This window comes from Scophthalmus maximus, chromosome 10 (genome assembly GCF_022379125.1).
Source record: "Scophthalmus maximus strain ysfricsl-2021 chromosome 10, ASM2237912v1, whole genome shotgun sequence".
Taxonomy (NCBI): domain Eukaryota; kingdom Metazoa; phylum Chordata; class Actinopteri; order Pleuronectiformes; family Scophthalmidae; genus Scophthalmus; species Scophthalmus maximus.
Window position 1 is genome coordinate 24,740,139 of NC_061524.1, and position 27,977 is coordinate 24,768,115.

The 27,977-nt window shown below is 44.2% G+C and overlaps 2 protein-coding genes across 5 annotated transcripts in view; both read right to left on the minus strand.

Annotated features, from left to right (window-relative positions):
• sdccag8 (SHH signaling and ciliogenesis regulator sdccag8) overlaps positions 1-9,868 on the minus strand; it is a 49,982-nt gene extending 40,114 nt beyond the window's left edge. Inside the window, exons 1-13 of one of the 2 annotated variants that reach the window (XR_004784517.2) lie at positions 9,553-9,868; positions 8,795-8,974; positions 8,516-8,601; positions 8,220-8,333; positions 7,506-7,631; positions 6,861-6,956; positions 5,908-5,972; positions 5,560-5,760; positions 5,114-5,252; positions 4,782-4,934; positions 4,239-4,373; positions 2,785-2,901; positions 1,827-1,969 (exon numbers count right to left, since the gene is read on the minus strand). Coding sequence is in view for 1 of the 2 variants with exons in the window: in XM_035605250.2 (XP_035461143.2) it covers positions 1,827-1,969; positions 2,785-2,901; positions 4,239-4,373; positions 4,782-4,934; positions 5,114-5,252; positions 5,560-5,760; positions 5,908-5,972; positions 6,861-6,956; positions 7,506-7,631; positions 8,220-8,333; positions 8,516-8,601; positions 8,795-8,974; positions 9,553-9,619 (1,622 nt within the window). In the remaining variant the exon portion in view is untranslated. The remainder of the gene's footprint in view (positions 1-1,826; positions 1,970-2,784; positions 2,902-4,238; positions 4,374-4,781; positions 4,935-5,113; positions 5,253-5,559; positions 5,761-5,907; positions 5,973-6,860; positions 6,957-7,505; positions 7,632-8,219; positions 8,334-8,515; positions 8,602-8,794; positions 8,975-9,552) is intronic. The other variant, XM_035605250.2, reaches the window with a different exon arrangement.
• A 4,065-nt stretch (positions 9,869-13,933) lies between these two features.
• Positions 13,934-26,499, minus strand: tnfaip3 (tumor necrosis factor, alpha-induced protein 3). 3 transcript variants are annotated; one of them, XM_035605882.2, is made up of 9 exons: positions 26,199-26,499; positions 24,137-24,553; positions 19,981-20,171; positions 19,572-19,713; positions 18,959-19,129; positions 18,646-18,826; positions 17,526-18,523; positions 17,131-17,336; positions 13,934-16,944 (listed from the first exon to the last, which is right to left on the minus strand). In XM_035605882.2, the coding sequence occupies exons 2-9, from the start codon at positions 24,441-24,443 to the stop codon at positions 16,669-16,671; spliced, it is 2,472 nt and encodes an 823-aa protein (XP_035461775.1). In that variant the 5' UTR covers positions 24,444-24,553; positions 26,199-26,499; the 3' UTR covers positions 13,934-16,668. The 3 variants fall into 3 exon arrangements, with proteins under 3 accessions (XP_035461775.1, XP_035461777.1, XP_035461776.1); XM_035605884.2 differs by lacking the exon at positions 26,199-26,499 and adding an exon at positions 25,846-25,994; XM_035605883.2 differs by lacking the exon at positions 26,199-26,499 and adding an exon at positions 25,484-25,673.
• Positions 26,500-27,977: the final 1,478 nt, after the last annotated feature.

Below are 27,977 nucleotides of genomic sequence, written 5' to 3' on the forward strand. Positions count from 1 at the left end.
ATCTTGAGCATTTCAGCTAGTTTCAGCTCTTTGTAAGCTGTTCCACACCTGGTATTTAACTTCAACAAAGCCTTTTCTTTTCATTTACACTTTTATCACTACACTATCACCTAAAGTTCTGGCACTAAGTGGGACTTTAAATGTGATTCTGTGACACTGCATGTGAACATATACATCTACTGCTCATGGAGAACTGTAGGAAAAGAAATTACATAGTGAATCAGTATCAAAAGTGGCTTTCACTGCTAATATTCAAAATTGAATTTGAATGGCCACATGCTTGGCCAAGTCAACAGCTGTCAAACATCTAGTATGCATCTGCGGACCGATAAAACTATAAACTCTCTCATGCACATACACCCACACACATGGCAGTGAAATAGTTTAGTCCAGTGGCTCCTCTACTACAGGTCAAAGTCATCATGTTGCCACATTAATATGCATGTCATTCTCCACAGCTGGCTGCAAAATATACACACACACACAAACACAAGCTCCTTGCTTCATCCCTTAAACACACGGCAGCCCGTCATGCAGCCAATGTGTTCGCACTGGCCAGCTGACAAAAAAACTCACTTAAACACAGATTAGAGCCAGGAGCAGCAGTGGACAAACTGCAGTGGACATAGACACACACTCACACACCCACGGAAAAACTTGCCTCCTGCAGCCTTCAACACCACAGGACACCACTGCCACATCTGTGCCCATCTCAGACACCTTGGCTGTGGGCAGCAGGGGTGAGAGAGTGCCCTGGGTGGCTGGCATGGGCTGGCATTGCCCTGTGAGTAGATGGTGTGGAAGGGAACAGCAACCAGCAGATGACAGGATGGACAGAGAAAAGAAAAGGAAAAGGGTGAAGGGAGGAATACAGGAGGGCAGCTTAGGAAAAGGGATATTGTAAAAGAGGATGATGAAAGAGAAGATATTCCTGAGAAAGGGAAAAATAGTTTTTTAAGTATAGAGGATCGTAAGGAAGGACGGGAACGGACATGAAGATAAAAGAGCTGCAGGTAGAAAAGATAGATCAGTGAATGGATGTGGGGTTTAATAGATAAAAAAGGAACAGAGGGAATGATAGAGGGAGACATAAAAAAAAGATATAAAAGATGCAGAAATAGAAAGATAGAAGATGCAGGTGGGGGGCAGCCGGTAGCACCCGTTGAGAGAATAGAGAATGGGTACAGGGCACTGGCAGGTGGCAGGTGGCACCGAGGCCAGGTTGTCCAGTGACCATCAGCCACACGTTCCTGTGTGTGTGTGTGTGTGTGTGTGTGTGTGTGTGTGTGTGTGTGTGTGTGTGTGTGTGTGTGTGTGTGCCTGTGTGTGCCTGTGTGTGCCTGTGTGTATATATGTGTGTGTGCACGCGCAATGTACAGAAGAAGGGCTAAGGCGCCATTTTGGCTCTGCCAGAGCTGTTGCTGGGCTGGACAACAGCCTAGTGGCACACAGTGTGTGTGTGTGTGTGTGTGTGTGTGTGTGTGTGTGTATGTGTGTGTTATATTATGTTGTGGCATGCTTAACAGGATTAGAGGTGACCTGGTGAGGTCCAGTTGGTACCGGGACCATGGCACAGCAGCGGGCATGTGTGTTTATGTGTGTGTGGTTTGTATAATAGGATTAGCTGTTACCTGGTGCGGTACAGTTGGTGTGCTGGTCTGAACTGGACTGGACTGGACTGAGCTGGGCGGAGGGGAGTGCTCTGTGTGTGTGTGTGTGTGTGTGTGTGTGTGTGTGTGTGTGTGTGTGTGTGTGTGTGTGTGTGTGTGTGTGTGTGTGTGTGTGTGTGTGTGTGTGGTGGCATGTATAATAGGATTAGGTACTACCTGGTGAGGTGCAGTTGGCGCTGGGCATTTGCCAGCTGTTCTGCTAGGCTCAGGGTTTCGGCCTGCCATTGGCTCCCATCCTTTTGGACCGCCTCCAGATGCTGCCGACAGCCAACCAGCTCTGAGCTTAGCCTTTCCACTTCCTGTCCCACAGAGATGGAAGGAGAAAGGGAAGAGGTGAGGAAATCTTTCACAACAATCCACCTTATGCCCTCAAACAAACAGTGTCAAAGACTGATTACAACCTCATGTAAAGGTTGACAAGGAAAGGATTTGAAGATTGATAGTCTAAAATTCAAAACAGTTTGATTCAAAACAGTAAAACCTAATTTTGAAATATTAGAGCAATTCATATATTGTATGAGGAATTCTCAGTCCTGTGTCATTTCAAATTGTAAAAAGGAGTCCTATTTAATAATTATTTTTACAGGATAGCCTGAATAAGTGATACATGTACATATCTATTTGGGAGAAATTTTAAAGTTTAGGCATAAACATTCAAGGGATTCTTGATTATGATTCTTACACCTCAATACAGATGTTCAAAAAGGGAAACTACTTACTGAATAATCAAATAGCGTAACTGATCATTGGTCAACATAACTACTACTGACAAATGTTAAATGGTAAATGGTCTGTATTTATACAGCGCTTTTCGATCTTATCAACCACTCAAAGCATGTTCACCCGGTCACACACACATTCATACCGCGCTGCTATTAATCATCCATTTTCTGTCACATTCATACACTGCCAGAAGAGCCGTCGGCAGTTTAGGGTAAAGTGTCTTGCCCAAGGACACCTCGGCATGCTGACTAGGGGAAGCGGGAATTGAACCACCTTCTGGTTTGTGGACGACCTCTCTGCCTCCTGAGCCACAGTCACCGTCTCAGCCCTGATTCATAATCAGATTTATGTAATGGATCTAAACTAATGAATGGGGTGAAAGCAGACGTACCTGCGCAGTCTTTTCCATCTGTCTGCTGGTCTTGGTGTTGAGCTCTCGGAGCTCTCGCTCTGCTTCCTCTTTCTTCAGTTGGGCCTGACTGAGTTGATATCGCAGCTCCACACACACCTAGAGATGACAAGGACAGATTGAAAACAACCAGTCCTTTTATTTTACTTCCTGTCTGTTTCTTCATCATTTGCCAATTTCAGATAAGTATTTTTTTCCAGGCTAAAGCGCACTGATCTAAATACAGTATGTTATAATACTGATATTTTGGTAATCTTACTATATTCATTATATTAAAATAATTAATTGTGTGCTATCATTATTTTCCTTGTCCTTATTATCACCAATAATAAACAAAAACCCTTTAATAGTAAGGATATGAAAATGTAACTATGAAAAACTGCTCTGGGTTCCCTATAGAACAGACACTAAAGTTGGTATGGATTCTGTGTATTCAGAACACTATGGCAGTTCAGATTTGATGAAATGTAATGTTTGAACAAGAGTCTTTTAGTTAAAGGCAAACGATAAAAAACGTATTTATGCGTTCCTGTTGACTTTACTCCTCCAACAACAGCCTGAGACTAAATCCTGAAATAGATAAAACTTTGCTGCCACCCAGTGGATTTAAAGGGGCATTACAAAGAGACAACACAGACATGATCGGAGTTTCAGGGATGTTCTTTACCTCAAGTGTTTCCCATTAATTACCTAGACTATGGCAGCCCGCCATGAACATTAACCTCAGTTCTTTGAAGAACACAAAAACATATGTATGATATTCAAATTAATTAAATAAGATGAAAATCATAATAAAAACAGAATTATAGTCTTTAAAATATGAGGAAAAATATTTTGTGATATGTTGCAATATCCTCCAGTTACAAAAAAGTCCTGCAGGTATCAATTTCACTATTTATGTTCATTCTACAGTTAATTGTTCTGTGCTCTTATTGTTTTTATGTAAAGATATTTTATTTGATATTTTCAAAAGAAGCTACATTAGCCCTTTTTTGTGTTTTTTGTAATCGTATGTGGGTGGAGGTCAGTGTCCTACAACACATAGGTTGTAAGGATTCTAATAGTGGTGATCATCATTCATATCCATACAACCTATGTGTTAATGATTCAATTCTTTACTACAGCACATCATTGTTTATACGAGTATAAATTTCTCCCATATTGCTATCAAAGTTCACCAGATTGATGTATTTAACTTTGAAATGCAAAGAAAATTCTCCTGTAGTCTCACAAAATCCTATAGGAAACCCTGTTCCTTCACAGCTTCAGTACAGGTTGAGCAGTATTTCCACCTCTGATAGCAGTACTGTAGCCAACAGCCTTACCAATTGTCCTGGATCATGTTGATTCAAACTACCCAGTGTAAACTATGCACAACGTCAGTGCCAAGGATACATGTTGACTAAATGATTTCTTGCACAATGTAAACACTGTACCTTGGTGTTGTCTTGTTCCTGACTGGTAAGTTTGTGAAGAGTGTCTTCCAGCTGGTTGGTCAGTGAGCTCTTGTCTCTGTGAGCTCTGTCTAGCTGCCCTTCTAACTTGGCAACATCCTGGGAGAGGCTGGACACCTGATGCACAGAGTTCTTCCATTAGCAAGTCGTTAAGAAATCATCACTTCTGTGTTTGTTCTATACAGCAGATTTTAATAGCTTAAACAAGATGTGCCACTAATCTTGAACCCAATACAGTGCAACAAATAGTAAATATTTTGTTACTTGTAATATCCAATCAAATAACTATTCTAAAAAAAATATATATTTCATACTTTGGCCAAACACGAACTTCCCGCTTGTGTTTGTTAATATCTTTATAGTATGAGGGTTGATTTTCAGTTTGTGCATTGATATTCAAGTATAGTTAAGTATTTCAAGGCAAGCAGAACTTTAGATTGGAACTATCTGTACATACATATGAAATATTTCCAATCCTGAGTTCTCTATAAAAAGAAAAAAAAAGGAAATAGTGGTAGTAGTTACTGTGTGTGCCAGCTCTTCTATCTGTTTGCGGCCCTTAGCTTGGCCTTCCTCTCTGGCCTCAGCCAGTCTCCCCTGCAAGGCCTGTGCTTCTCGTTCCAGCTGTTCCCTCTGTCGATCCAGCTCCCTGGACATCTGCTCACACTGTACCTCTACCTGCATGCATACAATCAGATACAACAGATTTTAAAAAAGGTAACCAGCACAGCAGGAAGGGGAAACACGACTTTAGAGGGTAACTCAGGAGGAATCTTTTAGCTGAGAGTTTTACGAACTTAAAAAAAAGCTTTTTGAGCGAACACAGGTGAAAATGTTTGCATATATGTCCCCCTGACCCTAGCTCTGTGCAGGTTTGCTTCTTCTGCCATCTCCACAGCCTGTTTGACCTGAAGACAGGCAGACCACTCCCTCTGTTGTGCCTCCTGCTGATTAGTCCTCGCAGAACGCAGAGCCCCCAGTAACTCATCACGCTCCCTGGAAGATCAACAGACAGGAAAATGTAACCAACATTCAAAACAAACAAACACAAAAAACATGAGAATATTTCATATCTTTGTCTTTGTGCATTCTGTTTTCTATTTTACTATGCACATGATTTAACTAATAAAAGCAGGCAATGAGATATCAGCAAATCTCTATTGATCAACAAGAAATCTGGAAGATACAATAAGGTAATCATACATTTAAACATTAAACTACAAAGTATGTAAAGTTCATCAACTGCAGCCAAGTTGTGACTGATGTGCGGAATGTGTTTGTGTGTCGGTGTGTTACCACTGACTTTGTGAGCCTGTCAATAGCCTGGACATGTAGATTTGTGTGAGTCCCAGCCAAGACGGCTTCGTGCTGGGCACACTTGATACACAATCCGGCCACACGGGGAGCTCCATCAGTCCTCAGTGCATCGGCAGCCTGCTTCTCCTTGTGTCTCAGACGAACCTTCACCTCCTCACACTCCTTCTGACTGGCTGACAGCTCCTTCCTTTTGATGAAAGCAAAGTTGACATATGGAGAAACGGAGAGAGAAAAGGGGGAAATAGATGAGTACTGTTCTTTTAATGCTTCAACAATAAAAAAGAAAAGAAAAGGAAGCTAGTTGCTGCCTATACTGGCTTGGCACTTCACTGACCTTAGGGAGATGACATGAGCCTCCAAGCTTTCAACCTGGGCCTGGTAGATCACTTTCAGTTGTTCCTGAGGAACATAATAATTTTCAGATCAATGAACCAATAGAGGTTTCAACAGAGGCAAATAATAAACACACATACACAAAATAAGTTGGAGATACAACCTGGAAGCATATATATTCCTTAAAGATCCCCTCCAGTCACATTTTAAAGTATATAAAAATAACCTGATATGCCCCAAAACAAGTTTTAAAAAAATCCTCTGAAATGGGGTTGCAAACCATCCACTCTCTCTCCCTCATTGAGGAATTCTGAGACTAAGAATATATTCATGATATGCCAATAACACAGGTCACGCTCACCACAGCGCAACAAGATGGCTCGCAGCAACATCGGCGAGACATGCACCACATAAAAACCCTAGCCTTGCATAGCCAGAGTAATACTCAAATGCGTATTAGTCTGGGACCTCTCGGTTCATGTTTGATTTCCAAGCGGCGTTACCAGCGGACGCAGACCAAAATGCCTCGGGATGCAATGGTATAGACCCTTGAGAGCAATGAATCATGTGACGTCTGTTGAGCGTCTTGAAAACGTCCACAGACTAGAGCAGACGAGTGTTGCCATTTTTGTGTGAGAAATGTGAAAATATCTGATACTTTCAGTAAAATGCTCGTTCATCAGTCGGCAGCCTTGCTGGTTTACAAAAGTCGCTTTCTCCGGGTCACAGTATAAACCCCGCCCATTATCAGATTATCGGTTGTGATTGGACTAGCAAGTTTTCTGAGTCTCTCTGAGCAAATTAAATGAGCTCCCAGAATTCCTCCGGGCCCCAGGCGATGAAAACCCATGACTCTATATAAATCCCTGTGACTCCTGAGAACAATGTAGGCGATGGAAGATGAGAACTGAACAGTATGTAGACGAGAGGAGAGCACAGGTCCATTGTCCCTACCAGTTCATTCTTCCATGTGGAGTGTTGTGCTCTCTGCAGAACGCTGTGGCCTGTATTCGAGGCTATGAGGCTGCTAGCGGTCATACTCTCATTCACCTGTGGAACAAATCAGGGCAGATGATGAGCCACTTTTCCCAAGGTAATCATGTAAATGACAATGCCAGAGTTATTGTCTTAACTTTGTGTGATACTATGGGACATAACAGCTATCTTGGCTGACAAAAATGTTACTATAGAAGTCATTTCTGTCTTTCTGGTGACATTTTGAGTGATTAGTCTCCTTTGGATAGCGGGGGATTAAAAGGTTAAAGGTTAACAGAGCCATATGAAAATGCCAAAAAAATACACTGATATACCCAAGCACAATTGGCTGCAATGTCACACATTGTTTAAATAAAAAAATGAAAAAATTAACCCATGTTAGGTTTGAATCGATTTCTTTTTAGCAAATCCCTGCTGTCACAAGCATTAGTACATACAAACAGAACACAAAGATATTGAGCAAATGCATGATTTTTCACACACACACACACACACACACACACACACACACACACACACACACACACACACACACACACACACACACACACACACACACACACACACACACACACACACACACACACACACACACACACACACCTTAGAGTTGTGGATTGTGTAATCTCTCAGAGATTCATCCGCAACCTTGGATTTGAGTTCTGAATGTAGCTTCTCATTTTCCACCACCACCACTCTGATCCGATGTTTCATCTCCTGCAGGTCCTCCTGAAGTCACAAACACACACACACACGTAAAAAGTATGCAACGTGGGTTTGTTATGCCTCAGAGGAAACACGGCGGAAGGTGGTGACAGCGCACCAGACATTTGTTAGTGAGGAAAAATAATTGAATCAGAGAAATAGAACTGTTTTGTTTTGTTTTGTTTTGTTTTATTTATTTTAAATCTGATTGTTTCGAGGTGGTTATGTTGTGAAGCAGAAACAAACACAGGCCCATGTCACATTCACCCATTCACACACATTCATACAGCGCTGCTATTTACTGTGCTTTTTCTGTCATATTCAAACACTGTTGAAGAGCCGTCAGAGGCAATTCAGGGTTAAGTGTCTTGCCCAAGGACACATCGGCATGTGGACTGGGGGAAGCTGGGATCAGACGCCAACCTCTGGGTTAGAGGACGACCGACTACCTCAGAGCCACAGCCGCCCCAAAATCATCTGCACAGGATAAGATTTTTGTGTATGCAATGCAAGCAATAGTCTTTCCCTCGTGTTTAGTACTTTTTCCTTTTTCAAAAAAAAAAAAAAAGTTTTCATACAGTTAAATCTCTAAACATATATTTGTGCACATACCTTGCAGAGTTTGACCTCAGCCTCCAGGTGCTGAATGTAATCTGACTGATTGTGAATCATTGGGACCAAATCCTGAAAGACAGGCAAGCTGCACCTTCCCTCCTGCTGCACTCTCTAAGAAGAGAAGGGTGAGTGACAATGAAAAATTAGGAAGAACACAGCAGAATGGCGAGCAAAATACTGAATGATTTCCCATATTTGACTATGGCGATGTGGCATGACAGATGATTCTGTAGTAGGCTTTCCTTAGGTGTAATGCATTTAAACATTTTGCCATTTCTAGCTACATTTCCTACCTTGGATGGAGACTGTTTCTTTGAAGGAGAGAGGGGAGCAGGAATTTCTCTGCACTGCTTCAGTAGAAGGCTCTTCAGTTGATTAACTTTTATATCACAGAAGACAACACAACAAGTATGCACAGGTACACACACGCAAACACACAGAGACACACGCAGAGCAGAAATGTTGTTATAGCTTTTTGTACGGTCTGTGATGGAGATGAAGCAGGGTGAAATCTCCAGGTGGTGCACTATGAGGTCAGAGTCCCTGTCAGACAGCCATCCCACATTAGTCACCTGCTTCGCTCTGTGTCTTTTGGCTCCATGCTGCCTTGTCCTCTTCGACCATGATGGAGAAGAGGCTGCCATCGCTGCCATCGCTGCCATCGCCGCCTCCGACCTCCTCCGCCTCCCGTCCCTCAGGGTTGAGCTGTTCCAGAGCGCTGCTCAGCTGCTGGATGCTCTGGTTGGCCCGCTCTGAAACCAATGTACACGAATACACATCAGTCTTTGACAGTGTACGATTTCTGTGCCACAGGGATGAAACACATGCCCATCACCTAATCCTTTTAATGTTCTACAAGGCACCAATAGGAGCCCGACAACAAAAATCCCCCCCGAGGAGCTTAATTCGGCCATGGTTATGATATTGTGAAAGTTGTACATTTCTTACAATGACATGTTTGAATGTCTGACTGAAATAAGTCCATTCAACATAATTTCCCCAGTTTTGATCAAACATAACTGGTGTAGTTCATTTTGGTCCTCTCCTAAAAGACATTAGAAGATCAGTGTGTGTTGTCATGGAGATGTAGCCTTGGCTAAGCTAATTCGTGTGTACCAAGGTGCTGGCGGCTGGTGAATCAGCAACAGTTGGGCAGTGAAACGACTCTATCCTCTTCTCATTCACGGTGGTGTCGGTGACACACCTCTGAAGCTCCGGCTACAACTGAGGCGTTGTTGTTTGTTTTGTTTTATAAGTCAGGTTACCGTGTGGCATGTATCATTCACCTGCTCACTGTGCGAAGCGGCGGGAAAAGGCCCATTGAACTTACGTCTCAGTTCCTTGTGGTAGGCCCCCAGCGGCTCCGGTTCCTCCTCATCCGAGTCTAACGGCTTCATCGATGTAGAACCTACGTTGGCTCGTGTGATGTTACGAGCTCGGCATGCTAGGCTAACTTGACACGCATAACAACAACATCACTGTTATGTTTCCTCCCCCCGTCCTAACGGTCATTGGTTGTCGACATTAATGCGCTCGTTTTAACAAACCCGCGAGGCCCGTGGCAGGTGCAACCACCAAGCTATCACCACCCCAGTGCGGAGTTCAGTCGGTGTGTACGTGTACAGCAAAACGAGCTAACCATCTGCCAACAGCGCCCTCCTTCCGCACCAGGACTCGGGTGGATGCTGGGAGTTGTAGTCCTCATATGTAGTCATGAATTGTGTCATGGCTGCGTCCTTGTGGCGAATACCGTGTATTGCACTAAGATTGACTGACAAGAAGTGGACGTCATGTATGACATTATGAAATTGTTGTCTTCAGTGTGCAGGTAGCTGGTTGAGATGTGGCTAGCTTTACAGTTTGATAGCCACCTGTAGTGTTAAATTATTGTTTCCAACCCGTGGTACTGTTCCCTCCAAATGGTCGCATGATAAATCAGAGGGACAATGAAATGAATATTGGTAAAGAAAAAGAAAGAAATGATTAATTAGAAAAACTTTAAAATCATAAATGGGCCAGCTGGTTGTAAAATTGTAGGCATTTCTTGTAAAGAGATGTGTATTTGTATGTATTTATGAGTTCTTATATGGCTGCTTTGCTTTGTGATGAGACAAACTTTTATTATTGTTTACTATAACTATACAAAATCACCATGGTTAAGTATAAAAAAGTGTTGTTTTGCCATCTGCACAGATACAAAGGTCAGGCAGACACAGATATACGGAGGCACCAGCGCCACCTGTGGGAGGCTCATGGCATTTCAGGACTGTTCCTTCAAAGGGTCTCTGTGCCCCCTAGTGGTCAGACATCGCTCACTGCAGCTTTGAAAACCAAAAAAATCAAAACATTTATAAATACATGAATCATTGAGATCTTGGTAATTTTTTGCCTGCTTTGTTAATTTAATTAGTTTATGAATATGAAACATGGAGTATTTGTTTTTTATATTTAACCATCACGATATACTTTTTAAACTGTATTTCCTATATATAAAGTATTAAGAAAAACTGCATCTTCACTCCATCACAACTGAGAAAACTTTATCCACTGATGAAGGCCACAAGATGTGACTGAAAGCCCAAAATAAATCTTGTAAGTTGACTTTGAAATAAATATTTCTTTGTTACTATTATAATTTAGGACTATTTGTCAAGGTTCAACCTTCAAGCTCTTCAGGTTTTAATAGGTTTTAGACACATTTATAAACAATTTTCAGCAAGTTTTAAAAAATACTTCCTGTGAGATTTGTGGCTTGTTTTATCTTAATAAATATGACATACAGCTATATCATACTTAATAGTAAAATCAATGATTTACTGCAAAACACCAAGTATTTATAGAATTATATTAGTTGATTATTACATAAATGTTCTTATGACTGCTTGTAACATTTTAATGTTCATGTATTACTTATAAATAACTTTCATTTTGGTAGCATGTTAATAGAAACAAAATGGGTATTGCAAGTACGTGAAAATGCTCAGTATATATTGTAGTTTGAATAATTTACAGTAATGTTAAAAAGCTAGCAAAAGAGCTGAGCATGAGATTCATTAACAAACACGGGGAAAAAACCCACTGTGCACACGGAGGATACCGTATTTCCTCTCTGGACCCTCAATAACCTCAGTGTGGAAATGGCCTTGAGTTCCTGGAAAAAATGACACCGATTCGGGGGAGTTTCAAATTACAAAATTTCAAAGTTTGTTTGTGTGTGTGTGTGTGTGCGTGTCTGTGTGTTGATAGTGTTCAGTGGAAGGGTGTATCTCAGGTCTATGTCTGTCGCTGCTAACAAAAAGGTTAAACAAAGGTAACCATGGATACGTCATATATTCCATTCCAATGAAATCGCCTGTACTTTTGATCTTTGCGACATTTCAGTTTTCAACATGAGAGGCAGTGAGTCAGACTCCAGTGGCTTCATTCACATATAGACATTTGTGTTGAAATTTCGATCAGACATTATAATTCACAGTTTAATGCGACATCTTAAACAGAATTCGGGCGGTATGGATTCTGAAATCAGCTTTTCTTCAATTGTGGTGTGCATTCACACATTCTACAGACATCAGGGTGAACACCTTATTGTGCAATTCACCACATTATGTAAGAACAGGGAGTACTCTGCTTACACATCCTCTTAGGCACCTGTACTTTAATCAGTTTCATGCAATTTCAAAAAAAAATTCATACAAAATATATCATGAAATAGGATGCATGATTACAGATTAAACTAGCAAACAGCAGGCCAAATCCAAAAAAGGGAAACAAGTCATATAATATTTAACATTCCCATGGGCCATTTTCCTGGATAATTACTTTTGATTCTTGAAGTACATGCTGTACAGATCACACTCCTGCACTTTTATGATTGTGACGTATTGCACAAAGTGGTTTTGATATACTTCTTCTTTAAGGTCTGTAGGTCGGGTTTCAATATCTAATTTTGAAGCCCTGTGTCGCTGCAGTTGTGCTTAACCACAAATTACCACACACTGAGGCCAGGCGGTGGTGGCACCGGGTGGTACAAATACACTGCACAGAGATAGGATGCTGTGGGGGGTCTATTATCATAACAGTGGAGATTTATTATTTTTTAAATACATGATACATATGAAGGATCCACCTTAAGTCCTCCTCCAAAATGAGGTTTCATCTTTACTTCATATCAAATGTAACTAATATGAGTAGACTTTGATACCGCCATTTTTTGATTTACAGCAGAATCATACTGTGATCATATGTGAATATCTGTTGTCCAAACTGTTGATCAGATGTCGAATAGGGAGTTCTGGCACAACTTTACCTATATGGTGGATGGTGACGGGATAAGAGGACTGAAGAGGTTAAACTCCAGCAACACTTGTTAAAGACTCAGAACACACTTATATAGCAGCATAAAGATTGACTTGATAAAGTACAATTTTTTTGATAAAAACAATAGATTTAGATAATAAGTAAGTCCAAATTCCTGGCCTCAAATGAAACTGAATTTAGAAACTTAAGAAATAAATGACTGATATCTTTGTTTTGGGACATCTTATCAAAAATCATATTGTTAAACAGCCATTTTATATTTCTTACCTTGCATACAGTTGCCACAGTTACTTTACTTTGGAGAACAGTATTAATTATGTTGTCATACTGATTTCAACTACATCCCCCAGTTTTTTTTGATAATGCCTCTTTTTTTGGACAGGGGTCTGAACTTGCCGTTTATATGAACAGTGTTCCTAGTAACTGCGAGATAACTGCATCTATTTTTGTTTTTCCGCAGATCACTGGTAATGCATGTAGATGTAGGCCAATTGTTAGGGCAGTTCTGATCTTGTAATGCTCACTCTTCGCTTCATGACTAATTTTGTGCATTGGGAGTCTTACTTCACCTCATCGGCGAAGCACTAGCACGTCAAGTCAAACTGCACCCGTCTGCAAAAGAGCATTTGTACTCGGGAGTGTTTGCACACTAGGGTATTTCCAGGAAACCACATCAGTTTACCAATCTGACTGTGGTAGAAGCACACGTACGATCCTGCAGTCCCACACTTGTTTTAATGTCACCTCTGCTCTGCTATGTTATTACTAATTCACCACCCGTCGGCACCATTATCTCCCCTTTCTCCAAACTCCCCCCTCCCACTGCATCATCCACTCCTCCTGAGTAAACTTTGTGGGGGTGGGGGTTCCCACTTATTTGTCATTTATTATAGGCGTATAAAAGCCTTAGAGTATAAAGCAATGAAGGAAAAACAATACCATTTGAACTTTGTGTATGGAAATGTGAGAAAAAAGAAGAAAAAAAAGGAATTGGAACAATGTAGGCGGAGAGAAAATCAGCTAACCCGGTTAAACAGAGTAAACATCTGCACTAGGCCTCAGTGATCAGGACCCACGCTGCTTTCTTCACTGCTGATGGACTAAAAGTGAGCGACAGCTTTTCAGCAAAAAAACAGATGTAGGTGCAGTCGACGGCGCAGCAGATAGAAACGATGCTGTAATATGAGTGCAATTTTGAAATCTGATTAAAAAAAGCACACACATGCATACTGTAGGTGCAAGCGTTTGTGAGGAAGCACACGCGGTTGTGTAACAGACATATATTCTGTGATGGTGCAACGTTTGTGTGCAATGACACACACACACACACACTCACACACACACACACACACACACACACACACACACACAATAGAGACAAGAGCCACATGAGACAGATTTCAGATTTCTTAATAAAAATAATTCATTTCAGGACGACATATAAATAATTATTGAATCACACAATACAGATATCTTGATATGAATAAATACTTAACAAATAAAACCAGGCTTTTTTTTCATACAATACCCTATTGAAAGGTCACACAGACAAACTTCCACACCATTTGCATGTTTTGTTACACCTCTCTGCTCTTAAGCGGATGCACTTCCTACTATTGGAATGTTCCTAAGCGAGGTCGGAGTACCATTCCTAAATGCCGCAGCAACTTAGACAACTCATGTGCAACTTTCGTGATCATCTCCCCGACAAACTCGGCCAGAGCCCCAAAGCCTTAACAAGGGGTACTGATGAGCGGACCACGAATTGGCCTTTAATTGATTAAGGTTTTGTCTAGAGGTGATTAAAGCACACAGAGATCTACGTACAGGCCGTCAACACGTGGGCCGGCTGGACAGCTTTAGATACAGTTGAATAAAAAGGCAAAACGAGAGCCTGTTTGTCTAAGCTCTTCCAACTAGAGCCACAGATTGACATCCGCCTATTCCATTTGAGTTCTTCAGCAGAAATTTGAGTGGAATGACTGTCAAACTTCAGATCACATTAGTTTATGATAAAACCTTTTTTTTTCTCCTAGAGGTTGTAGGCAAATGGTTCGTCGTATTTAGATCAAATAGACAATCCTTTTGGGATTTTCAATGTATGCAAACTCAACAGGCTCTAATCTCTTGTTACACAGAATTGGAGATGTCTATCTGTGGCACTCTAGTTAGTTCAGAATGGTCCAGGCTGGCCATTTTTAAGGAGGTAACAACAACTGTTCGGCGATTGATGGCACATGTATTTTTTTTAGGGCAGAAACAAAACCAAACATATCAAAATACAATGAAGAAATACAAAAAAAAAAAAAGGAATGTCAGTTTTGCGTATTCCAGATGCACACATGCGCACTTTTTGTGTATGTGTATGTGTGTGTGTGTGTGTTGGAGATGAGGCATCGGGTTAGAAGGTCCTACAAAATGAGCACTGATTCAGGATCACTGATCAGGCCCCTCTGGTCCATACATTTTTAATCACATACTTAAAGGCAAAACTTATCGAGGATCAGCCCCAATACTGTGCTGTTGCAGCAGCAGCGGCACAAAAAACATTCAGATAAACACGATGAGCCAAAGCAGGCAACTGGATTGCTCTCTGGCATTTTTTGACTTGTCGCCTTGGCACATCAAGTGGGGTGGAGTGGAAAGATATGCATTCTCTGTGGGTTTGTCTACCTGCGCCTCGTCACCTCAGGCAGGGGTGAGGCGCATACAATCTCTAACTGAGCTGTGTTTACATGTGCACGTGTGTGTGCAGTAAGTTGAATGATCAACCAAACTGCACCCTGTCATTATGTTCTTAGTTCTCTGTACGGTTGGCAATCCCCGTTCGACAGGACTGGAACTACAACATTTGTGTGAGTGTTTATGTGTCTGTTCGTTTCTAGGTGCTGCAGTGGCCGGTAAACAGGAAAGCAATGTCCAAGGCAACAGATCTGTTAAGGGGAATAGGGGAACTAAGGGGAAGGAAAGCAGGAATAGAAAGAGAATGAGTCTTGTCTCCACTGTGTTCTCTGCCTTCTGTCCGCCGACAGCGCCAGCATGTAGGCTACAATGGAGAGGCTTTTATTTCTGTACATGTAGCACCAGAACTGGCAGGGGCCTGCCCTGTCTGTCTTGCACTGTTTAGACACATGATCCGTCCTAACTTTACACATCAAACAATTCAAAATGGTAACTTCATAAAACAGATAAGTAACAATACTAAGGTTAATTTAACTCTGCTGTTGATTGGCTAATGGAAGAAAAAAGAATTCTTCTTTTACAATATTGATTGCAAAAGCCTTTTTTAACAAATCTGTGTCAACTGTGGAAAGACATAAATGAATGATTTTTTGAGAACTAAGCTTAACAGTGGTGAATAAGTTTTTTTTGTTTTTTTTCCATTTCTAGAACTCCACTTGCTTTACTTTGGTCCAGTTTGGCCCGATTATGCCAACTACTTCCAAAGATTAGTTTCTGGGCTTCCCCAACTGCTGCATCCCTCATAGAGAAAATGCTAGACAGACAGGAAGATAGATACACAGATGGGTTAACACAGACAGACAGTCAGACAGACAGAGGGGTATAAATCCTTGGCTGTGGTCTAGAAAGCAATGTCAGACGCTTCTTGTTATGTCAACATACAATCATTTTGTCCGGCACGATTCACTACGTACCTCTAAATACATATTGTACACAACAGTTAAGTCAGTTGCTTTGACATGCAGCCAAACCTCTCAGCGTGTAAGTGCACAGGGCACATCAGATGATAATAATTGCACAAAGAGGTATTCTGGAGGCCATGTCGACTGCGAACACACACACACACACACACACACACACACACACACACACACACACACACACACACACACACACACACACACACACACACACACACACACACACACACACACACACACACACACACACACTCACTCCCCCCCACGTACACACACTCTCTTCACATTCTACATGGGGGTTTGATTTTCAGGCCATAAGGTTACTAGTTAGTCACTAGCTAGTTAGTTAGTTGGTTAGTTAGTATCAGAGGTGCATTGACTGGCATGGGGCGCCCACAGCAGGGCAGCGGCTCTAGCGTGCTAGCAATGTGTCATCATCGTCATTGCGTGCATGGTTGCGTATGTGGTCAGCCGCGGTAAATCTGTTTGAAGTGGTCACACTCGTTGCAGTAGCCCTGTTTCTCTTGGTTGGCGTAGTGGTCGCAGCCCTGCGTCCTGCACCGCTGCTTGGACTTTTCCTTGGGCGCCTGCGCCCGCCTGCCCACCTCTCTGCCCTGGCCTCGCGTGTGGCACTCTGGGCAGAGGTCTGTGCAACCTGGGGACACATTGCTGCAGCCACTCCTCCGGCACTGAGTCTGGGTCTGGGATTGCTGAGAAGATCTGGGTTTGGCTGCACGGTCACGCTTTTTGTATAAAGAAAGGGACCAAGCAAAGAGAAAGAGACGAAAGGTCAGTTGGCAACTGTGGACCCACAGCAGGATATTACAACAAATAATTGAAGAGGAGAGAATGACAGAAAAAGAAAGACAAGGAATTGGACATAAACAACAGATGAGAAAGGAGTTAAGAAGGTGTGGCAGACACCCTACCATGACTAGAGGAGGGGAGTGTGGTGTGCGATGTGCCACTTGGTTTAGCCGTGTGCTTTGCTCTTTGACGTAGCACTTGTCGCAGTAGCCCTCGAGCATTGCCTTGCCAACAGCACCACACCCAGGCCCACGACACCTGGAGGCATTCTGGAAGCCCGCCTCCAAACCATGCCGGCTCTGGACCGGGGCAGGGGGAGGCGTCATGTCTGAAACAGAGAGTGGCCCATATAAGCAATGTCCTGTACGATTTAAAATTGAAATACAATGAAATATAAGAATTCCAATTGAATCTTTCATATCAATAATTTGACAGACTTTGATTTATGATCATTTTTTCTATTTCTTAAAACATTTTATAAATGGCAGAAGTTTTCCAGTTGAATTTCAGGACTTACGGTGGTTTGTCTGATAGTCCACGTAGCAAATAGTGCAGAAACCCAACTTCTCTGGCGTCCCAAAGAACTGGCAACCAGATCTTTTACAAGGCCGGGCCAGAGGGGCCTGCCAGGCGGACGTGTGCCCGGGGGTTAGGGTGAGGCACGGCCTCTCAGCATCCCTGGCCTGGCTCCAAGCTGAAGACGAGGCCTCAGTTCTGGTGTTGCTTTGCTGTGGCTCTCCCCTCTCTGGAGCCTGCTGTTTCTGCATGCAGGTTGGACACAGGCCATTGAATATCCTGGACGCCTCCTGTCTACACATGCTGCAGCGTTCTGTCTCTGTCTCACCACTCCCCCACTGGGTCCAGGCGGAGCCCTGGGCCGGGTGGGGGACAATAGTACCCCCACTGGGGCCTGGGAGTCCTGTAGCGGCTGTTCCAGTTCCAGGGGCTCCATGGTTCTGCCTGGAGTTGAAACAGCGCTCACAAAGTCCATCATGCTCTACGCTCAGGGTGAAGAGGCAGCCAGGTGTCTTGCACTTCATGGCATGAGTTTCACTGTACAGGCTGAGGCTGGGAGCGGTTGGGGGTGCTGAGCGGGGGCTGGATATCACCACCCCTCTGCCAGACGAGGAGGACGAGGGGCTGCTGCTTCGAGCTCCTCTTGAGTTCACCTCGGCCTCTGATCCCCCTATCACACCTACCCCACCTTGGATCCCTCCCCCCTTGGCCTGTACCACCCCTTCTATCCTTGCTCCTCCACCAGTAGTGGCCTGTCGCTTCTCAAAGCATTCGTGGCAATGGGGCTGCGTGTCCACCGACACATAGAATGTGCATCGTGGTGTGGCACAGCGGATCTCGATAAGGGAGAGCTGGGAGACGGAGAAGGGCGGTGGCCGCTGTGGCTGGGCAGCCCATGCCTGCTCCTTGTCCTCTTGCCAGCGCTGGTACTCATGGTTGACAAGCTGCAGGTAGTCCTCCATCAGGTTCATGTCTTCAGGAAGGTTGCCCTCATCCAACCTTAGAAAATAGACATACAATGTGCTTCTTAACTGTTGGAATTTCAATACTTGTTATCATCATCTTTAAAACAAAGTTCTTCATTCCTCACTTAGGGGACAGATCTTGTAGTCTATAAGTACCTTGCAGCATTGATGATCCGTAAAACATCATGGCCCACGCCAATGACAGGGATCTCTATGAGTAGCAGGTAGTCTTTGAGGAGCCTCTCTTTCTGCTGCTGTTCCTTCTCCATCAGGAAGTGAACCTTCAGCTCCTCGAAGTCACCTCGTCCGGGGTTGATCAGCGGTACTGCTCGGATCTCTGCTCGGAAAATTCAGCCAAAGACATTGCTTAGAAATAAAAGCATGAGCAACCTCATACCAAACCTCTGTCTTTCTCAATTTGTCCACGTCAACTACTGCAGCTGTATTCTCATTCTTCAGTGTTTCCTACCTGGCCCGCTGTCTTTGATGGTGATGAGGGGTGCAAAGTGCTGGGAGTCGTAGCCGAGCACTATTGGGTATTTGTAGCACTCTGTGGGTGGCCAGTGTAGTGGCAGGTAGATCCCACCCACATTCAGAGGAGAGATGGAGGAGCCAGATTTCATACTCCTGACCACCTGGTCTGTTGAAAGAACAGTGATTTCCCAGTCACTAGTTATTTAATCATTTGTAAAATATTGTCTTCAGTATACATTTTATAGGACATATTTTCTGCATGTTCCTTATCAAAATCAAACTTTTCAGGCTTCTTAAGGAAGTAAGGCTACTTCTAATACTACTTTCTAATGCTAATAATGAGAAACATGGATCAAACTGTCAAGTGAATGGCAGAAAGAAACAACTTCAAAATGGGAAAAAAACATAAACATACTCTTAAACAAGCTTCTACATATTTATTCTCAATTAAGTTTATATCCAAGCCTAGTATCCACTCTACACCTGCTCACTAAACCGGACGGGAGGTGATACAGTGAAATCAAACACCCTGAATACTTAAAAACAACTGAGAGGGGGGCAAAAGGGGCATTAAAAAATATACTTTAAGATGATAAAAAAGTGACTACCTGCAATGACGATGATGGGTCTGCGGAGAATATTGGAGAGGATGAAGATGTGAATGTCCTCAAGAGAGTCAAACTGGAGGCCGTTGCTACTGGAGGCCGGAGATGCCATCTTCACAATCTTTTCCCATTCCTCCTCCCAGTTCTGGGACAATGCACACACATGCACACAGTCAAAGACTTGAAAAAAAACTGGTCCACACTTTTATGATGATTAAGATTTGAGTAGAGTCATTCATCACGAAAAACGTGTTTACATTTATTAGCAAATGTGTCTGCTAGTGAGACACATTTGCCGTCTCACTAGCACACATGATCTATTTTTCTTGCTTGGGCTTCTGCTGGTGAGCCGTCGCCTCAATGCAAAGTAAAGGAAAAGACTTTTAATGTGGAACTCCTCTAGTCTTCGTACCATGGTGGTGTATCGGAGCCCGGTCTGGGTGAACTCCCGGGACTGGAGCAGCTCTGCCTGGAAGCGCGCTCTAAAGACGCCAGTGTCCGTGTCTTTCAAAACACCATGGAGGGCTTTCCGAAGCACAAGGTCTGTGTCCTGAACGCCCAGCATGTACTGAGAGGCCGCATGGAGCAAACAGTTCCCATCTCCTATGGACACACGCAAAAGAGTCAAACACATACAACGTTAGCACCATGAGCAGTTTGTATTATACATGGGACACACACTTCTAAAAACTGACATGCATGTGCACATGCAAATTCAAAGTGTTCACAGAATACACAACACACAATTGCAATGTGCACACACTCGCACACGCACACGCACACGCACACACACACACACACACACACACACACACACACACACACACACACACACACACACACACACACACACACACACACACACACACAAGCGTAACAAAAGCCAGGGGATTTCCAGGCGGTCGGGCTGGTTGTCACACTATCTGGTGTCTAGACTATTATATGACCCTCACATGTCTGAAAGTACGCACACACACTACACCCCACATTACCCAGCTGGTCTGACAAAAGTGGTCCTTCATTTATCTGAAATACATTTTTGAAAAGCTGTGTGTCACTCATTCAATACCCTAATCAACCAAAAAAAAAACTCCATGAATTATGAATTTCTAGTCTTGTGTGAAAAGAAAACAACGTGCTCTGCTAATCAGCCAGAGAGATAAAGAGTCAGTTTCTCAAAAAGGAATTTGTGTGTGAGAGATCATGCTATGCAGCTGGTTTAGTTTAGTGGGTTACACCGCTCACTTTGATACCGGAGGTCGTGGTTCGATTCCAATGCTACCTGCCTCGATGATTGTGAGTCTCTTTGGACAAAAACGAATGTAATGTAAGGCATGAGCTCTAATAAAAGAAACCTGGATTCTCAGCGTTCTCCTAAGGCAGTCCTGGGTCTGTTTCCCGTTGTGAAACAGGAGAGCCCGTGCTTGTGAATGTGTGTATCTCTAAAAAAAACCCTGCTGTACACTTAACACAGGAATTTCCCTGTGTGCTAACTTCTGTCTTTTGTGTGTGTGTTCCTTTCTATGATCCCAATGCATCGGTGCTACTCAGCTGGTCCTGGACTTTCCACAGGGGCGTGGCTTGGACAGGGTGGAATGTTATCTTTTCAACTACGGCTATCAACACCAGATGACGGCTGTGATTTAGTGAGAGCTGAGATAACATGTGCAGTCACGTGCAAAAACCTACATACATGTTGACGTATCTACATTATATATGACTTGTTGCTCTGTTTACTGATGTTTACCTGGCAACAGTTGACAAGCACCTCAAGCAAACCCACTTTGTTCTTTATAACGCTGCTGTAATGCTAGTCTAAGAGTTGTTACATTACAAGAAGTAACATTTGTGCAGGAAAAGTTATGAAAAGGTCAACCTACACTACAAGGACTCTAAAGGCCTGTGAGTAGTGTCATGCCTGGCCAAGCTGTGATCAGACTTCTCTAAATAACAAACATGTGGGGTGAGGTGACTGTCATGTGATACACTGTTGTCATTCACAAACATGCCACTGTACTTCTATTCCGGACTACCTAGCTGTTGTTATATTTCGCCGCTCTTGCATCATTCTCAACAAAAATACAAAAGGCGAGGCACTCTAGTGAGGAAAGGCATCCTCAACAGAGACACGCACACAGGTACACAACAATGGGCACCAATGCCAAAACAAGCCATTACAATGAGTTCCTCTTGTGCACAAAAACAAACAGCCTTCTGACCCTGAATTAAGATGCCTGATGACTAAGGATGAAAGACGGTCTGCTGGTCCAATCAGACTATATATAGACACTTCCTCTGTGGCAAGCTCCCTGAAAACACCAGCACAGTACAAGTCTTAATCCTCATCTGTTTGCCATCCAGCTGATGTTAGTTTGAAATGCTGTGCTTTCCAATGGGGCTCTACTGTACGTTTGTGCCACATTGTCATCCACATATTCAGCCCTTCGTCTGACAGCTGCCTAAGACTCGTCCAACACAACCAGTCGTAGGCAAAATTACCTTTGCTTCTGCCCTGAAAAGAACTGGAGTGTTTAGTGCCAAATAATGTGGGCTCCACATTATGAGGAGAAACCGGAAATCTGTACTTATAAGGACAGAACACAGGGGCAATGTGTATGTGTCCAGTATGTGGAGTCTGTGTATCGCAGTTGAACAAATCCGGCCTGTTGGGGACACATGACACACATGGCTTGCTGTTTGGGAAAAACCCCTTGAATGCATCTAGACATCCAAGACAGAAGACACACTGAATTTCAAACAAGCATTTCTTCAGTGGGGGGTGGGGGGTGGGGTTGAAGCAGGAAAAAGGATATGACCCTGTTATTTTAATTGCCTGGGAGTGAACTTTGACGAGGAGGTCGGATTGTGGGGAGATTGAAAAGAGTTGATGGGTTTTAATCTAAATTCACATAGATGAAGACTTGAGGAAAAGATTTCGGCCTATCGGGGAAATTTAGGTCCCAGGTGGTCTGTTAAAACACGGTGAAGGTTGATTAATCTGACCGCACTTACGGGACGTCCAGTGACTGTTCTCTCATTTTCTGTGTGTGTGTGTGTGTGTGTGTGTGTGTGTATGCGTGCGCTGAGCTCCAGTGACTCAGCAGCTGTCAGTCAGTCCTCTGTGTCTGTGTGTGTGCGTGTGTGTGCGTGTGTGTGTGTGTGTGTGTGTGTGTGTGTGTGTGTGTGTGTGTGTGTGTGTGTGTGTGTGTGTGTGTCCGTCCTCTGCTCAAAGTCCCGTCCAGGTCCTTCAGAGTTAGACACTCCAGCTCTAAATTCTGTCTCATCTTTCTGACATCATCTTTGCAAGACAGGAAATTCCATCCAGGTTACTGGCAGCAAAGAGTTTGTCATCCATTCAGGGGTCTTTCTGAAGAGGAACCATGTGTTGATCAGAATTACAGTAACCCCGTTAGTAATTACTAGCTTCAGAATCAACAAAAGACATATATGAGGACATAATACAGCACGGTGACTAAGTTCCTCATCCATCTGTTACTGTTCGAAGCATGTTCGGGGAAGAGATTGTTACTGGAATTTCTCACTGCTAAATGTTCATTTTTTATTGTGAGAATGAAAGAAACTATATCCTCTGGAAACTCACATGTTGAAGACATGTTTCCCCAAAAACAGTTTTTCCTCTATCTAAAAATAGACCTCAGTCTTATCTGCACACGACATGTGTCTAAATTCTTGTAATACAGATAAAAGGGGTCAAGAGAGACAATGAGCCACAGTTGGATTTGGTCACATTTGATTTAACATGGCATGTTGAGCTGCGACATATCTGAGAGTCACATTGGCCACAATAACCAACATGCATTTAGGAAGGTGGAGACCTTGAGGTAACACGTTTTAAGATCCACTGACATTCATACACCTACACAGAAAAAGAGGGGACCTACCCCTGAAAGGCTGCAAATGAAAAACTGTGGAAATAGTTGGGTCTGAAGCATCATTAACAGTAAATAATAGTCCTGCAAGTGACGCCAGAGAATTTCCCAGTAGAGAGCTAAGATGAAAAGAAAATAGGCCCATTACTGAATGTTTGCCTACCCCGGGATGTTCCCGTGTTACAACATCCACGTAACAGAAAACATGACTTAGTAGGGTTGACTGAACTCGAACACTCAGTCCGACTCCGCAAAACCAAAAAGGGAGCTGCTAAATGAGTGTACGTGAAACAGAACCCGTGTGCCTCAGTTGTTATCATTTACAGTAACCGTGCCGGTGAGTAATGACATCTGAGAATTTACATACACACCTCCTCTATCATAGAAAATGAAACCAAAGCATGAGACGTAGCCCCTGAGTAATGACGATCACTGCTGTTCCTGAAATCAAGGAACAAATGTTTGATATAAGCTCTGTGACAACTGTTGAATCTGTTGAACTTGTATCAAATACCACCAGAGCCCCTTGCTTCACAAATTCAAAACCGTGACGAAACAGCGCAAAACCAAACTAGAATGATTAGAACTTCATGAAGCTAGTAAGAAAATCACAGAGACCTGGCCGACTGGAGACACTCCAGATACAAGTGCAATTCCCAAACATCGGTACAATCTTACCATTGGTGCGTAATGGCACCATCTTCTTCACCTCCCGACACCAGTTGAGCTTCTTCTCCTGCTCCAGTGAGGCCTGCATGGCTCGGTCCAGGATAGCAGCCTGCACCACCTCCCTGAAGGCCTGTGGGAAGTGGTTCATAGCGATCATCTCCAGAGTGTACCTGTGCATACTTCGCAGGTGGTGCATCAGGCTGCCGCCAGCAGCCGGCTTCACCACGTCGTTGGGCACTCGCTGACGGATCTTTACCGCCTTCAGCAGATTGGAGACAAACAGGAATTTGGGGAGGAAGTTCTGACCCTGCGACATGGCTGACGTGTGGCCCGCTGGATAGGAGGAGGGGACGAAGAGGAACAAGGAGCAGGAGCAGGAGCAGGAGCAGGAGGCACCAACCTCCGATGGCTGCACAACGTGAAAAACTGCATGGAAAGAAGGGAAATGTTGTTTTTATTATTTCACAGTAGAACAGACTGTTGAACAGAACAGACCGTCGGGAAACTTTCACTGTACAGTCCCCTTCCTTATTAATTGACACTCAAGGCACAACTTAATTTACAGTTTGTTTGGGAAATCACCCAACACACAGGACCGTCCCACTGTGGAGGCTGGTGCTTTTTCACTGGGGAATCTGGTGGGCCAAATGAAGTGCACAATGGACCCTTTTTATCCTAGTTAGTTCTTTGAATTCTTCTTCTTTTTATCTTGATGGGTTGTGAGAGTTTCCGACAAACAGGCCTTCCGAGAGTCCCAACAATAAACTGTTCTTTTCCACCAGACTTCAACCGAAAGCCACCCAGGGCTTCCCAGGCCAACATGAAGGTCACACTGACTGTACCCACGACGTTCTCCAGACGGCAACACTGCCAGGCTTGCATTAGGTCTCTGTTCAAAACCGTGGAGTAAGGCAGAGGATGTTGGATGAATGCCGATACCTGCACCGGAACCAATACCACAACGACGCTGTTCTCAATGAGGATACGTTTCTGGTTTTCCGTTAAAAACAACATATACCGGGGCATCCAGTCGGTAACTGTTGAGTGTTGCCTGAACACAAGCGGATATGAAATCAATGTCTTTGAATACGAATACGAGTTCACGCTTGCAACGTTTCCTGATATAAGTGAAGACATTTCAGTTTGAAGGACAAAATTAACAAAACTAAGAATAATTTGATGCTGCTGTGCATTACAGTCGTAATACTTCAAGCGACGGGCTATTTTGGGTGGGTAGGCGTTCAACACACAGCCTGGACAGCAGCAGATTTACATGATTCAGATATGAGTGACTGTTAAAGTGTGCCACACTTTGAAAGGGCACGTGAAGAGAGAGTCAGCACATCACCAGCTCACAGGAAGTAGAACGTGATGGTCAAGCGAGCAGGGGGCCTGGAGGTCTGCCGACTTCTCTCCCCTTGCCGTCACCTCTTGAAATCAGACAGTCGGAGGAGCTGCCTCCTGGGTGGAAACGGTTCACCGCCCGCCCGCCCGCGGTCGCAACGCCTGCGGCGGCGGGTGCAACACCCGAGGCCCCTGCTGGAGCTCCGGTCGCCCGGGGGGCGCCGCGGCGGGCACCCGGCGGTCGGCGCGCGCGCTGACGCGAACCCGGGCGCAGCTGTGCCTCCGCGGCCGCCGCCGGTTCACGGTGGCGGCCGCGGAACAACAACAACAGCAGCAGCAGCAGACCCCGCTGACGCGAGGGGGGGGGGGCTTACGTAATTCCAATGACAACTGCCTTCGGGAACAATTGCGGCGTCGCCTCGCGCCTGCAGCCGCGGGTGTCGACGCCGCGGACGCCGCGCTCTCGCCCTCCCGTGGTGCCGCCGGAGGGTGACGTCTTTGTCAACAATGGCTGTCATGAAGCGAGGCTGCGAGGCTCCGAGACCCCCCCCCCCCCCCCTCCGCCCCCCGTGTGCCCAGAAAACACGAGCACACATCCCCCGAGGCCCAGGCGGTGTGGCGCCCGCCGAGTCCCGCGGCCCCCTTCGGCGAGGACCGCTGTCCACATGTGGCGGGCACAGGGGAGGAGGAGGAGGAGGGGGGCGGCGGCGGCGGGCGGCCGTCTTACCTGTGTAATATGTCGGGGCAATAACAAAGCCCTGCCGGATGCTCAGGCTCGTCCTCCCTCTGCCACTTCGCTCAGCCTCACCGCAGCGGTCCACGGCGCCATTCAACCTTCTCTTCCCTCCAGTGCCAGCTGAATGTCGGAGCCCTCGCAGGTGGCGGAGCCTTTCAAAAGAGGACACATGTCAGCCACCGATGTGTGTTTTTTTTCTTCTTTTCTGTTTTTTTTTTTTTTTAAGGAAATAAGTCAAGTCAAGGGGATTTCCACACGGGGACTTTCCGTCCACCCATTTTCCTCTCTCTCTCTCTCCCTCCCTCCCTCTCCCTCTCTCTCTCTCTCTCTCTCTCTCTCTCTCTGTGTGTGTGTCACAGCCGGGGTAGTTGCAGCTCGCGGCCGCCAGGAGGCGTCCATCCGTCTGACTCGACGCTGAAGAGCACTTCCCACCTACTGGGCACAAAGGAGCGTCACCGAGGGAGACAGACGGGTCGCGTCATCATTCATTTCTCATTGCATGAGATAGCCTTAGATAAATAGGTCATTAACCCGCAATGCGATCCAGAAACGAAAGAAGAAAAAAAAAAACAGCAGGCGGCCACGAGTTGACTTTGAATAACCTGATGTATGGATTCATGAATTTATGAATTTACTCGTGTGTTTTTGTGTGAAAGAGCACATGTTGCGTTGCCATGATGATGTGCTGGCCATGTGTTTTGATTGTTGGGTAATTCTGCCGTACAAGCAGACTGTCTGGTGCCCAGAGGGACTTGATGTCTTGCTCAAGGGCACCTCAGAAGCAGACGTCGGCTCCCTCCTCCTCTCTTTTGTTTCAATAGTAAGTAAGGTATACCTGATTATATTTTACATTTATCATGCATATTCAAGTGCAGTTGGTATGTTAGTGTTGCTTTTAATTTGTTCATGCTCACATGGACTATAGGGCAGCAACAATACAGTTGCGTTGGTGAAACATTTGTCAGAAAAGACTTAATTGGAAACAACTTAGATTGCAAACAAATAACTTCCAGGTCTACAAACTAAATGTGCCCAGAAGTTTCCTTTCCTAAAAAACTAATTATCTCCCTTTCTGTCTCTCTCTTTCTCTTTCTTTCTTTCTTTCTCTCTCTCTCTCTCTCTCTCAAAAATTGAATGAAATTTCAATACAACCTTCATGTCTTTGAAGCAACTTCGGCTTTAAACAAGGCTCTGCAATGCAGTGTTTTTTTATAGTTTAAGTTTGAACAAAATATCCTCTTTCCTTACAAATATTAAATGTAAGAAAATATGCACACAATCCCTCCAGCTGTGGCTCTCAGATGGTAAATGGACTGTATTTATATAGCGCTTTTCTAGTCATATAGACCACTCCAAGCGCTTTACAGGAAAGTCACATTCACACACTTCCTACAGCACTGCTATTTTCCGCGTATTTTTCGGGTACATTCATACACTTTTGGAAAAGCCGCCAGAGGCAAATTAGGGTTAAGTGGCTTGCCCAAGGACACAATGGCACGAAGTTGGGATCGAATCGCCAACCTTTGGGTTGGCGAACCAGCGACTCTACATCCTGAGCCACAGCCGCCCAGATAAGTGCAAAACACGGAAGTGTCAAGTATCCGTGTTGCACCCTTGTGATATGGTGTATTAAAAAGGCTGTATTATCACTGACTGAGCCACTGTAGTGTGGCAACGTGCACCAGCTGTTTTTAATGCGGTCTACCAATGTAGAAGCAAAGGCAGAAAAGCTGTCCCAACTGTTTCTGATCCAACTGTCACATTTGACTT